This window comes from Eucyclogobius newberryi, unplaced genomic scaffold (genome assembly GCF_026437365.1).
Source record: "Eucyclogobius newberryi isolate DKJ021-1_F unplaced genomic scaffold, fEucNew1.0.hap1 SCAF_12, whole genome shotgun sequence".
Taxonomy (NCBI): Eukaryota; Metazoa; Chordata; class Actinopteri; order Gobiiformes; family Gobiidae; genus Eucyclogobius; species Eucyclogobius newberryi.
In genome coordinates, this window is record NW_027315746.1 from 17683229 (window position 1) to 17698654 (window position 15426).

The 15426-nt window shown below is 39.3% G+C and overlaps 1 protein-coding gene across 1 annotated transcript in view; it reads left to right on the plus strand.

Annotated features, from left to right (window-relative positions):
* Positions 1-869: 869 nt before the first annotated feature.
* The window catches only part of LOC140356266 (metabotropic glycine receptor-like), a 75946-nt gene continuing 61389 nt past the window's right edge, over positions 870-15426 (plus strand). The window contains exons 1-2 of the mRNA XM_072441097.1: positions 870-2123; positions 5050-5155. Of these exons, the coding sequence (XP_072297198.1) occupies positions 1270-2123; positions 5050-5155 (960 nt within the window). The 5' untranslated portion in view covers positions 870-1269. The remainder of the gene's footprint in view (positions 2124-5049; positions 5156-15426) is intronic.

Consider the following 15426-nt stretch of genomic DNA (forward strand, 5'->3'; position numbering starts at 1 on the left):
TACAGAGAGTGACACATGTATTTGCTGGAGAGCTGAAGCAATGACCTCATGGTGGGATCTCCACAAGTTCTTGCTCCACTGCCATGGCAACAGTCAGAGAGTTTCTGAGCACTTTGAAGTACGAACACGGCTTCAGTAAGTTTTTCTCAAATTCTTGACTTATTGATTGATTTATTAAAACATATTGTAAAGCAGTAGTTTCTCCTGGGGGCAACAGTGGCTCATGTTTGTATACTTAGTCAATCCCAAAGTTAGTTCAGCCAGTTAATACTGTTGTTGTGTCCAATGGCAAGACACTCCACCTGACTGTGACTGTGAGTGATTTGTTTGGGTTGGAGACACTGTTTGGACTTATTGGCTGCCATGTTTCCCTTAATTACCAACATGGCAGCCGTGGCTACAGAGGCTTGTTTTTCATTACCACTGAGCAGCGTGGGTTGTCTGTTTCTCTCTTTTTTTTCAACATACAGGTTCTTGGATGATCTTTCATGCTCACTCTTGTAGGTTACCCCACATGATTTGTGTCTACCTCTGAAAGACTACAAACCCACAATAGAGACCACTGATCATTAGACTACATCCAAAGTTGGTGCAAGAAATATGTTTGTGAATGAATCCAATAATTTGCTCTTGACTCCATCTAGTGGTGCACTGCACAAAGATGAGACATTAGCCAAAATTGTTCAGAATATGTAGCCAATAGAACTGCTTTCTTCCTTTTTGTGTCATAGACGCTTCCTCATAAAAACGAGTCTATTTTTAGAGTGAGTCCAACCGAGATGCTTGCTCTTCCATAATCATCTACATCCTCCTCTCGATCACAATCGGCAGTGGCTGCACTTTCAGCACCGGACAGCTCCCGTGAGTTTCCCACGCGCCGCCCCTCCTCAGACTGGCGGAGAGGAGCAGCCACACACGAGCAGCGACACTTCAAGTGGCCCATCCGCCTTCATTGGGAGGGACGGGCAGTCGGGAACATTTTCGCGTGCTGCGTGTCATCACAGAGCTCTCACATGGATCTGAGGATGAGGACGGCAGCACAAACACGGCGTGTTGGTGGATTACTGACAATAACACTGAGATGAATAAAGAGCGAAGGATGTGGGAAGATCGTGGGAACTGAAGAAGGAACGCATTTGTTTTTACCTGTGAGCTGGATATGATTCACGACACAATGCACTTTTCACTGCAAGCATTTGAATGTTTTTGATTGCTGTGGTTATGGTCATGTCTGTCACACTTCGCCAACAGCGCTTGTGAACCGAAACCATGGCTCTGGTGTTTACCCTGCTGCTACAAACAGCAGTTGTTTGGGCTTCAAACTACGGATATGTGGAGTGGTCAGACAGTGACAGAGACGACAAGAATCCCCCTGTCCACAGCACCCAAAACATTTACCGGGAGTCGCTCCACAACCCCACGTTTGACGCGCATGTTCCCGCCACAGAGCGCGCAGTTGTGGCGCACAAGATCGAGGAAGACTTGCCTCGAGTGGTGACCGCCTTCCTGCACACGGGGGACTCTTCGGCGCTCAGGCAGGTAAACTGCACGCGGAGGTACGAGCTCAGCAGCCTGAGAGGCGGCCTACACGTGGCTTCGCACTATTCCCTCCACAGCATCTTGGATACAGTGGCGCACGCCACCAACTTCCTGAACATGATCCTCCAAATGAACAGGTCGCGAGAGCACAGTGTACGCCGGGACATCCACTGGTACCACGCACTGGTGAAGAGCATCTTGGAGGGGGATCCCAAAATTCACAGGGCAGTAGTTACTTTTCATTCTGACGCTCAAACACCTGGCACTCACGTCTTTCTACAGGCGACAAGAACCGAGGAGGATGCGGTGCTACAAGACCTTTCTGCGTCCGCGCACAGGCGCCTCAGGAGCAGGGGTCCCGAGTCAGACTGGTTTAATGACATCAGAGATGGGAGACCCCTCACGCACAGGAAAGTGCAGGACCTGTCTGGCTCTAAAGGTGGTAGTTACCTCCTGGACAAGAACCAGATCAAATGGTCCGCCCCCTACTTGGAGTGTGAGCACGGGGTCTTTGTGCCCTATTGGCTTCTCACTCTTTCTGCTGGCTTCTATGGGCTCAAGAATAACAGTGCACCTGAGTTCAGGTGAGACACACACCGTTTTATTTCCTATTCTTAGTGTTGTGATGATAAAACATAGACACCCACAATATGCAACACTACACTGCCAACATTTTGCAGTGAATAACAACTTGCAGTGTTAAGATTCACTGCCAATGTAATGGCGTGCCTTGGCACTCATTATAAATAGGATTGTGCTCAGTTCTGGTTTTGATGGAACAAGCAGATGGATCCCCAGACACAGGTAAGCTCCACATTATATGAAGACCTGACAAACTGCAGCTGTGCCGCTGCCACTGCCCCATCTCAACAGGACATTATGTGCAGAAATCACACATGAGATTGATGTGAGCTGGAAATCAGGTTTAGCTCAGTTCAGAAGATAAGATAACAATGCCTAATATACATATATTAATATAATATAATATAACTAATATACATATATTAGGCGTTGTAACCTCCCTGTATATCATAATGTACATTTTAGCATTTAATTACAATCTATGCATTGTAACATACATACATAAATACAGTCTACATATGTAGTTGAATTCCACGTACCAATGATAAGCTTATATTTATTGATAGTGAGTTTTTTTTATTATATTATTATGTATTTGTCATTTTTATTTTATAGATAAAAAAGCTTTCCTGAACATTAACAATATGAATTTTAATAAATGTCAAAGTCGAATGTGTTTCTCTATAGTTAGAACTCTGCTCCAAACCACATTCTTCTAACAGTTAATTGAATCTTGACATAAAATATAGAAGCATATCATTTATGATTAGAAATGCCAGAATCTCAGTCTCAATCAAAATTTGATTAAACACAGCTCTAGTTAACAGTGAATACAACTGTAACATGGAACACCTGCATTTTCATTAGAACCACTTCCATCTTTGAACATATTTAGTATTCCTACATCAAATATCTGTTATCTTCCATTGAGACTCATCACCTGTCGTTGGGCGCCTCAGTCCATCAGGCCGACGTGATGAGGATGTTTATTCGAGAGACATGGCTGCTCTTTTGTGTAATTCGCTTAAGGCTCCTGATAATGTTAAGTGTGGCATAAATTAATTCAACCTGTAGTCATCCAATCAACTTCAGGAGCATGGCTTGGGGCACTTAGCGGGAAACTTAAAGTGATCATGCCATTTCACAAAAAACATAGCCTGCACATCAGCCTGTGATCATTCAAAGTCTACCTCCCAACAGCATTTACATATTGAACAGTTTACCTCATCTGCTTTGGTAATAGCATATTTCGTCTTCTCTTCAACAACCCATGATGGTGCTTCTATAAATAGTTCAAGTCTTGGCTCAGGATTGCAAAGCATAAGCTGGTGAAGATGATCAATTCAATTCCACCAGCTTCTCCTCTGTAAAACTCATAGAAGCCTCTGCTCCATCTGCACCTTTAGTGGTGGAAGGAAAAATGTCCAAATGCAAACTATATTTGTGACGGCATATTTACTTTAGAGTGCCATTTACCTTTTCTGGTGGGAGTGTGGATGTGGGGGAGTGCAAAATGTCTATTTTGTACAAAATCTTCACACATAAGACCTTTTCCTCGATCAAGAGCAATCATTAGGCCAAAGCACGGCTGCTGCGAAGCACGGCTGCGAAGCACGGCTGCGAAGCACGGCTGCGAAGCACGGCTGCGAAGCACGGCTGCGAAGCACGGCTGCGAAGGTGTTCACGAAGTGCACATAAAATTGAGAAGCGTTCCTCTGCTTCCAAACACCCACTAACGCACTCTTCAACTCATGCATACTAATTAGTTGTATAATAACGTTATCGCTGTAAACGGGTAAAGCAAAAGTGCGCACAAAGCACTTGTTTATGCTAAGTCGCTCACTAATGCTTACTCCAACTCATGAACATGTAATGCAAAAAATTTACATTATTACTGTATTGACTAATACAGCCCACTCCAAACAAACTGATCAATTGAATTTGGCACGTTAGCGCCCCCTGCCGAGGTCAATAAAATGTTATATGGGGAGCAAAAAATTTAGTTTTTCGAAATGTTATGAAATTTGCAACAAAATTCCATTTTGGCGTTCTTATCAAAAAAGTGAATGAGACCCATCATATTTCTTATGGTGTAGCCATAACGATGACAGAATCCTCCTATGTTATAGGAAAATAGCCAAATCTCTGAAATTTAAACATGTTTACACTTTATTCTTTTATGAATTCCTCCGTTAGCCCGATTAACCTAAACTTTTAAGTACTACGGTCTCTATGGGGCAGAGCCGCAAACTTTGCCAAAAATATTTAATGTTTCAGTACACAATAATGCAGCTGTTTGTAAAGTAAAGGAGAGGAGAAGGTGTGATGGTGCCACAGAGTTGGCTGTAGCTATAATAAAAGGAGGAAGATAGATCCTCTTGTGTTGTGGTGGTGTGGCACGGGCGAGGGCTGCTCATTGCCACTTGTGGCTATATTTTTAATTCTTATTGGACCAGGCAGTGAGTCATTCCTGTATTTTCTGGTCTTCCTTCTCGCCTGTAGCCTTGGCTCTCTCCATCTCTCGCACGTCATATTCTTTTATCTGATCTCACCTTCTGATCCACGCGCTCCTCACCATTACCTAATACAATCCACTGCATTTTCACAATTTACAAGACAGTACTCTGTCCTCCCATGCTCCTGACTTTTTCTACTATTCTTTATCACATACAGTATCATTAGGGTCATCATGTTTATTCTTCATGGTATGAATTGAATAATTTATAGAATTAAAATGTTAATTGTTCAGCTCTGTTGGAACAGAATCAAATACTTTTTAGATAAAAAATAAATAAATAAAATCATCAATGATCTGCTTTGGGCTTCTGGTCAATACTTTGTCAGTAAAAAGCATGCAATTTGGAGTAGAGTTCAAACTTTGTAGGAATAGATGTATTTGACTTCTCTGCGTTCCTGTCTTTGTTTTAGGGGCGTTGTGCGTGTGGATGTGAACTTACAGGATGTGGACATTGACCAGTGCTCGAACAGCGGCTGGTTCGCTGGCACTCACCGCTGTAACCTCACCAGCATGGAGGTGAGTTACTGTTCTGAACAACATTCATCATGGTCCGCATGAATGACTTGTTACATCAGTCCCCCTTAACCCCAGCACTGAAACATCACGGTCAGACAGATGTTTAAACTTCTCTATGATTATTGCACTTGAAACTTCAAATATTGCAGCACATTTCAGTTTTTTGAAAAGCCTAAATCTGCACCCTTTTGACGATTAAGTGAAGCTATGAGCCTGCAGGTTCTCGATTATATGTGATCATCCTTTTGTTTTCTAAATTTAAAGCACAGACTGGGATCCAGACTGGTTCTCTCTGTATATTCTAATATTCTATTCTGTGTGTTCAAAGATCTCTCAATCGGAGCTGTACAATATTAGATCATATTTCCTATTTCAGCGAGAGGCATGGGAAACAGCAAACTCATTGCATCTACGATTTAGAACAAAATGAAGCTTTGCATTTGCTTTGCTCATTGATTCTGCAGAAATACAGAATGTTTTTTTCAGTCCCTGCAGCGATGCACGGAGCTCATATGTTCGCTCTGTTTGTCTGCCGTTCAGATTCTGCTACAGCCTCCGTTTTGACTCAATGTTGGAGTGCAGGTTTTTTCAACAATCACTTTCATTTTTGACAAGAAATGAGAGCAACTTGAAATCACATGTTAAATTTGACGTGGGACATTGTAAGGCACAATTAAGGAGGAGGCTCTTGCCTTACAAAAGCAGCAAGTGCCACTATCCATGCTGCAGTACAGTGTCAACACTGAGCAGTGTGTGAGTATACTGTATTTACATATCTCAGTCAAGTCTAAAGTAGAAATCCAAATAAAGTAAAATTAAGTGAATGATTAGGCTTGGTCAAAGAAATACTTATTTTGTAGTACAGTGATCCCTCGATCACTATTACTATAGTATAGTTGAAGCAAAGCATGCTAGAAGTTAAAGGCTTGGCTTCTGCATTTTTAAAGGACAATTATTATGTATAATTTGTATTGTTATTAGCATTTAAACATGCTCTTGAGTACCTTTAGTTTGCAGTTGTACTGATCGTGATTACACATGAGAAATTCGCAGAACGAGCGACGATCTAGGACTTAAAAAAACACCAGAGAATATATTCAGAGCCATGTCACAGATCGAGAAAACGTCAGTTATTGAGGAGATTTTACCCTCGGAAGTGAGAGAATTTTCTAACCAGGATTCATCAAATGAGTGTGAATTCTAAATGCTGCTCCAGGTATGTATTTCATGAGGGAACAATGGTAGAACGTGGTTAAAAGCTAAAAAAAAAGAAGTACGTTTTGCATTAAATGTGCGTCCTTTATGTTATATGACACATGAGGAAACTCACTCAGACTCAGAGAGAAACATGCAAACTTCACACAGAAAGGCCCAAACAGTGTGGTGGTCCCAGTGTGATTATGAAGCTTCAACTACTGTGCATTCAAATCATTCCCATATTTGCCCTACAAAGTAAAAAAGTTAATTTACTTTCCAAAATGCTCTAGAATGCAAGAAATTACATAGATTTAGTTGAAATCGTCCAAACCCACCCTTTAACATTAAAAGTGTCAATCCAGACCTTAATCGTCTGTACATTTTGTGTCATACATTTTTTCCCTGCCACCAAGCTCCAAAGGTGTCACCTGCTTGTGTTCCTGGCAGGAGTTCAAATACATAGTTCTGAAATCAAGTCTGGTGGTGGTTTGCCTTCTGGGTAACACACTTTTCTCACCGAATAATGAGCACTTTGACACAGTGTTATGAAAAAACTACTTTTCCAACAGAACATATAATTGTGTGGTCCTCCATTGTAATGTACATATTTTTTCCCATTCTTCATCAGTCAAAACATAATTACCCTCTCTTTCCCATTTATTTTTAATGTAGTTAGTAGAATGGCTGTCCAAATTGTTAATACGTTTATATAGTTTAGATATTATTCCCCTTGAAAGGCCTAATTGTTTGGTCTTGGTAAATATTTAAGTCAGAGGGTTATAATGGCAATGCTTTGCTTAATTTCTTCCGTAAATACTATTTGTAAATAATTTGTTTCTCTTACTTATGGCTTTCAATCACACCCATCTGGACTCATGGAGATAAAGCCACTGTCCAGACTACACTAGTTAAGAACAGGCAAAGCATGTATTCCAGGCTACGTCTGAAGTAGTGTTGTCACAATAAGATCGCAAACTCGCTGTCAGTTCTAAGGAATAGGCTCAATACCAAGTAGATACTGATTTCAATAACTCAAGAAAAAAACCCATACACTTACAGAGTCTGAGGCTCTTAACTCTGGACTCTTTACCCTCATCTACACTACATTGAAGGATACCTTGTTGGTCTTATAAATAAAAAACACATTTTACTGAGGATGATACATTAATGTAGTGAACTTAGAAATAGAACTGCCCCTTTCAACATTTCCATATACTACACGTATATATTCAATATCATAATAGCATTAATCATCGCTGCATTCAGTTATCAATGAATGCCCTTGAGATTGAAATAACTCGACGACCGTCAGCAGTGTTCACATTCATGCATTCATCTTCAAGCCAGATTATTACAGTCCTACACTATTCACATTACCCATGTGACTGCAGTGACGTTGCAGACTTTCCATTTTGTCACTTTGGAAGGTGAGTAGGAGTTGTGCATCGATCTTCAGTGTTTTTCTGTGTGGGCTCCTCTCACGCCTGTCAGTGCCAGCCTGTTCGTTTTAAGCGATGTACTGCATGTATGTGTTGTGAGTCAGATGGGGGAGCGTTGGTGCTCAGGCTTGCGTGGCTTGTCTCTGGCCACACGATGTATAATACATGCAGAGTAATGGATTTCAGCAGTAGTGAATTATTGACCGTGCTCTATGTCTGGTTCCACGCTCTTTTGGGGTGAATACATGGAGCTGACATAACAGGCTATTTTAGTATGGCTCCATGCATTGAGCAATTTTTCCCCACTACCACCTTTCCATGTTGCTGTGCATAGGAATATATGTGCCGATTGTCCGTTTGTCAGTTCAGATTTGTGCTAAAATGTCTCTGAAGTCATTTTATATTCAGTATAGGCACAAGAACAGAAGGTGACCCAAATGTTATTCAAGTTGTGTCAAGAGTGCGCAAACATACGCACTTACATTTCAGTTAATTCATTCATTAGGGGTAAATTGAATGTTGGATAATCTAATTATCCAACATTCTTCCGGGAAGTTTGTTTGTTTTTTTCAGAATCTAGAACATTATTATGTTCAACTTTGTGACAATTTTCAGCTCTTTTTTAAAGGTAACTTTTCTGTTGTAGGGCATGCCACTTGTTTGTTTCTATGGAGATTTGATTGCCTGGAACGAGTATGCACAGTATGGCATTTTAGTTTGATCAAGTATTCAATTACAGGTGTTTTTTGGCAGTATCAAAAATACCTTGAAAAACGCATTTGTAAAGGATTCTGTAAAATGAGTTAGTATAGTTAGTATTTAATAATTCAGCCATGCTTCACAGCAACTTAATCATAAGTGAATCTTGTGTGCTGTGTTTCTGTGCTGTGTTCATCATGCTTTAAAAATATATTCATAACAGACGAATGCTCAGAGCAAATTTGAGGTTGTAAGTGGCAAGTGAAAGCTGTATTCAAATGTCATCCATCTCATTCGATTGTACTGATTATAAAGCCTATTATATTGTACTACATTATTCATATGACAATAACTGAATTTAAGCCAATGACCCGACTTGTAAGTAGAAAGTAGAATTTCTTTCGAAGAACCTTTCCTGAGCCGACATCCTTCAGTTTCACAGATTGAGTCTTAAGATGGTTTTCTGATGGTGTTAGAAATATCTGTCATTCTTTGCTGTTATGTAACTGTGATACCATCTCATTATATAAATGGAGCTGACACTGTCTTTGTGTGGAATTTTCTTTTTTCCTGAGCATTTGTCTTCTGTTTCCATTGATCCGTTCTCTTCAATGGAGTGGTAATACTAGATATGTGAAGTACCGTTGTGTGTGACAACATCAACGTGCTCAGTTCTTTCATTGGGCAGGACGAGCAAAATATTGTGATAATCTTTGCATGTCTTTTTGAGATGACAGATAATGGCGGAAGAGTAGAGACAGGATGATATTTGTATGTTTATTTTAATACATTTTTAAAAGGGTGATGTGCTGGTTGGTCGGTTTACCACTAAAGGAAAGACATTTAGTTTTATCTGAACATTTAGTGTAGTGAATGAGGGCTCAGCACAACACATGTCTTATAGGTTTGCAGTTAAATAGGGTTGTGCTTAAGTTTGTTGGAATTTAAAAATCATATAATTTGGAGAATTATTATTTATTTTAAGTTTATTGGCCATCGTTTGCTCTGGTTTTCAACCTTGGTCATGAAAAAATAAAATAAAAATGGATCGTACATTGCAAAAATAGCAAAGACATTTACAAAAATGAAGTTAGTTTGAAAGTGTTGCTCATTGACCTGAGGCTGCTCTGTTCCAAATGAGCACAGTCGTTTTCTCAGTTTCTCAGTGAGTTTTTAAAAGGTAAAGACGTTATGTTACTTTTCTGGAGGAGGGTGCACCAGCCTCTTATCACCATGTAAATTGCCTGGATGTTCTACAGTTTGGCATTAAATGTATCTATATCCATGGAGACAAGCAGCTAGCTATGGAGAGGCGACCCTGCTCACAGAAAGAATGTTTTCCAAGGCTGCAGTGGCTGTAGTCGACTAAAAACATCCTCTGGGATTAATCGACTAAAGGGGGGCCTGGAACTCTGGAAAAAACACTCAAAATGGTTTGATCTGGCGTTAAGATCACTCTGTACCCTCAAACAGAGTAATGAACTCTGTTTGTACAAATGATACAGAGAAGTCTGAATAAGATAAGATAAGATATTCCTTTATTGTCCACACACGGGGAAATTTTGTAACTTTCCACTCTTCATGAGTGAAAGGTCACATGGCTCTGCTTCGCTTTGCTAAGGCAGTGCTGTTTTGTGTTGTGATTTTTTTCTGTTCTATTTATTATGTATTATGAATGTGCTTTTATGGATGGATGTGTTGTGTCCCTATTTGTGTTGGCACTCTATCTGCAAATAAACTGATTTTGATTTGATTTTGAAAAGGCCGATTTCATGACTCAGACTCCATGCAATCTCCTTACTACTCTTGTCCATGTGACTCCTTATAATCTAAAACATTTGTTGAATAATAAAATATGGTCAACTAAGACATCATTGACCCATCAATCAACTACACAACTAAATTAGTACAGCCCTAGTAAAAAAATCTCACTACATGCTTTCTCTTTTCTGCTGTTAAATGTTTTAAATAATAAAAAAAATAATAACTCGACCAACGCACCAATAACTAATCTACTAAAGGTTTACAGCCCTTTAAGATTGATAAGTTATGCTATACTGTTGAATGTTAGAGGAACAGCAAATAAACTAATGCTATGGTGCGAGTCCATTACAATCGGGGAGATACTGGCTGCTGCATTCTGAGCTGAAGACTCTTGATTACTTTTTGTTTAATACCTGTTAAAAGCTTAGTGCAGTCTGGAGGAGATAAAAGCCTTTCGATAGTTTTGGTGAAATTCATTCATGAAAATTGAGCACTGGCTGGGCATTTTCTCCAGCCATGTGTGTTTGCTTTGCTGTTTGAGTTCACTTCTCATCTAGAAGCCTAATCTACTTACATTTTCCCTTCTATCAAGTGAGGTAATGTGAGTCATACGTGGTTAACAATTCCAAACTACTTTCATCAGCAGCAATGTCACTTTTTCACTAGGTAGAGCTGATTTAGTGACTATTGTGATCAGAACCTATTCGTACCGGCAAAATTTACCATGTGAGTGTAGAAACAAATCAGATTTACCCTCCTTTGTTGTGTTTCAAGAGGATTTTTTCATTTGAAGTCCTTTCATATTGGTCTAGAAATCACTCTCCACATAGTGTATTTATTGAGGAAACAAGCAAGGATTTAACTGAATTCACTATTTACCAGAACTTTAAGAAACATTGATTGATTTTTAGTTATATTTTATCCCTTTTTAATGAGCGCTGCCTGTGTAGAGAGGAGCTGTCGAGGCAGATAGGATGTCATTATGCAGAAAAAGCAATCCATTTGCTTTTGGGGTGTCAAGTCGTGATTAGACTATACATTACAGCACACAGTTCCTGTGTCAGAAATGGCAAGTTTATTTGTAGAGCACAATTTGTACACAAGATGACTTCACACAACAGGAAAAAAAATGCATTAAAATACAGAAATCACAAAACAGTTTAAGACATAAAAGAGAAGAGTGCAAATTAAATCATTTTCAGTTATATGCACAGCTAAACAAAACTGTTTTTAGATCTAAACATAGTCAGAGTAGAGGCCTGTCTCACATCTTCATGAAGTTCCAGATTTTATCTGCATAAAACTGAAATGCAAATGTACAGCGGCTTAGCTGTCCTAATGAGCATAAACTGCCTGGATGGTTAAACCCCCCTTCTCTTCCCCACTCAATCACATACTCTTCCTCTGTCACTTTTCCCTCGCTGGCTGCTGTATCATTGGCAATCAATCTCTTTTCATCTCCAGCGAGACTCTTGTAAGTCCACTCTGGCCTGACTCAGAGCTACGTTCGTGTTCCCCAGCGAGACAATTTACTGGTGTGTGGTGTGAGGAGGAGGGCACAGGGACTCACATAACTCCATCTGTCTGCACAGGGCGCCTGCTTCAGACCACAGGGACCAGGATCCTCTGTGGCACTTTTACATAAAACAGCAACAAACAAAACAGATTCAGTACAAGCTATTTTTTATTGTTTTCAATACCAGAAGAAAGACCCATATTAGTCAAATGTATGAATAGTTTGCGAGAGCGCAAAACATCTTAACTCAATTCAGTGTTTTCCATAAATCTATGGTAGCACAAATATTTAACTAAATGTCACTTACCGCCTGTATTTCCTGCAGCGCAATAGACTAGGCTCTAGTTACTCTTTCATGTTAAAGACAGTAGAGTGAGAATTGTCCAGGTTGTTTATGGGCTATGGGGGGTTAACCCTAAGCCAGTCTACATGCAGCTAAAGAAATGAATGGGTTCGGGCGGCGGCTAAGATACGTTTAGGGTCATCTTACATTAGCACCGAAACGTTGCAGCTATAATTGCTAATAAAACAGCTATCATCATGCATAACCAAACTTCTGGCAAACATAGTTAAGTGACAACTTATTTATGTTGAGCTTTTTATTTTCAGAACTGAGGAACTGCATTGCTCACAGCAACAGGATATTGCTCTTTGCAGCTATGGTAGTTTTTACTTTTAACGCAGCGGAACAAAACAAATTAACACGTGATAGTCGGCGATGGTTGTTTTTCATCTCTGTTGATATAAAATTAGTTTGTACAAATGTTTTCCTGGTTGTTTTGCACCTGGTGCAGTTGAATGCCTTTCCTAGTCTTTCGTGGACTGCACTGTTACATGCAACAGAAATACACACGTACACTTCATGTGTTCTTGACATTTGGATCAAGACACCTCAACCGTAGTTCCTGGATTTACAATAAAAAAAAAAGGTTTCAAGTACAGACAAGGTTTTCCTGGTGTTTTAAAACGTAAACCTCTCGCAGATGTAGACTGTAGTGATGCAGTGAAGGCAGTTTAAGATTTAGTGAACATTTGTTACAGGGGCTGTCGAACTGAAAGAATGCGGAGAGAGAGAGTTTGAGGTGGCTGTTCTGGAGGATAAATATGTTAAAAGTAAAAAAAACAAAAACAATAAACTGCTAAATCATAGTAGCATCAAGCTATATTTATATATTCATAATATGAATATAGAGTATGAGAAATATTTGAGTGGGGACAGAAAACAGCCAGACTCAATCGTCTCTCTGCTCCGTTCTGTTCTGCCAGCGGCTTTTTGAGACTCGACTGGGGATTTTTTTCAAGGCTTAGTGCACTGACTGACGCGTGTGTGTTTAAGGTCCCTTTAGCCTTTTCATCATGAAAGAAACCATTAGCAGTGTGAATTCAAGACAGTATTAAAGCAGTTCTCACAGGGCTAAGTAAAAGCCCACGTCCCTGTTTTAAAGTTAATTTAATTTAAATGTATGTCCGTCTTTCTTTTTTACACATAGTAAATAATGCATTAAAAGGACACTTCTTTGCAAAACTATCAATATATGGAATTAGCTGCATCAGAAATTATATATTTGGGTGCATTCTAAAGATAAGTAATGGGCAAAATTATCATCATTGAATCATTCAAACTTTTGCATTTGAAGTAGTTTTTATGAGCCACTGCACCTTTAATAAGCCTTGGAACTATGTCTGTATCACATCAAAATATTTGTTATTAATGTTATGAGGGCCGCAATTAGCCCCCGTGCCATAGTTTGGACACCCCTGATGTAAAGGTTTAGAGGCTGAATTGAAAGAGCATTTGGACTTATGTATCTGTGAGTTTGAGACCAGTTCTTAGCACTTTTCCCTCCCTGTTAAAGCATTGGAACAGTCCCTCTGCAGTGGCCTGTGCGCTACAAGGTCTACAATTATGATACATGATTGTGATTTGGTTTGAAATGACTGTCGACTTAGTTCTGGATGTTTCAAAAATATATTCAGTGATTGTGTTTGTAACATAAACTAAAAACAAACATTGATGATGCAATGGGGTCACTGGGCTGCATTGGTGAATTTAAAAATGTTTCTGAAGCCCACGCTGTGAAGTGGAGGAGGACAGTTGGGTATGTTTTACTTAAATATTGATTTCCCTCTCTAAATGTGCTCTCCACCTGCACTAGGCTTCTGAATATTGAGATTGACAAGCATTACCTTCATTTTAGGGAGCTTAATCTCTGAATGTATGAATACTGCATATTCTCCAAAATTAAGTCCTCCCACAACATGGGCATGTTTCCACCTCAGTGTGTGCTACAAACAACTACTTAGGCCTTGGATGGATACTATGCATAATATTGGTAATCAGAACATTCTATATCTAATAATAACTGTGCTCTTTAAAGACACACTATGTTGTTTGTTTCCATGGAAGCGTTATTGCTTTGCCTAGAATGTTCCACAGTATGGCAAGGTTTAGTGTTTGATCCCAACGAGTGACGTGCAACTTGGCGTACAAATTACTATATACAACATGGTAATAGAATGGAAATAGCACTGTAACTAAAAAAGTCTTCTTGTAGTGGTTATTATAAGGTAATTACAAGACAATATTTATTTTCTGATAGTATAATTCATGCTGATTCAAACTCAAATCCAATATTAAGACTCTACATTTTGAGGGGGAAATGGATGGTATTTCTTGGTAATAAAATGGCTGTAAATACGTTTATCTCTTGTTTTCCCAGTATGTGAATGAGAAACCAAAAGACACATTTCTGCCATCACTTAGTATATATTCAGTTATTTCCATCCTATCATCATGTTATTACTGTTCTAAATGAGGCTTATTACATATTGTGGCAATCTATTACAAAAGTGACCATTTTAGTTACATTTTGGATTATTATTAGATAATGAGGTTTTGCAAGGGTTCAAAATGAGAATATAGAATTGTACAGAATGAGCATCAAACAGACTAAAGCTGTGCCCCAGGTGGATTTGTGCTGTCTGATGGAGGCAAATAGTGTGTCTCATGAGTTTATATTGAAGTTCAGTCTTATATAGGTACATACGAAATGAACTGCATTAGCTACAGCTTAGATGCATATTTTATTACTTTCACATTGTCACTTTCCTCTTGATCTTATACTTTGTGAAGCAGGGTGCATGTTTGTTTGGGGTGTTGTGGGAGAGAATGACAGAAGTAGAAGTGACAGAAGACTGAGCTGTCCCTGCACAAAACAAAAACCTTCTCTCCAATCCGAGCTTCGATGCTGTACTGCAGTTAAACACCAGCACAGACATGAATGATGCAGTACAAATATCCAAATGGTGCAAAAGGGCACATCTTGAGAACATTGATTATTGTATGACTTTGTAAATCAGAAAATCAACAAGCAACACATTGATCATGCTGCTGAGTTCCAACTACAAATGTAGTGTTTCAATTTAATGTGGGCACATAGTTTAAAGTTCCTGTATGGGCTGGACTTTTGATTAAGTATGGTTAAGGTTAGAATCGATCGGATGTAATTTGCTAACATGAAAGTGTGTGCACTGGAACGTCAGTGGTCAGCAACATTTTTGTTTTGGACCACTGTCTTGATCAAGAGTATTGCACAGAGCTAATGTCAGTTTATAAAATATCTCTACATATCTCTCAGAGAACTCTTTTTCACTCC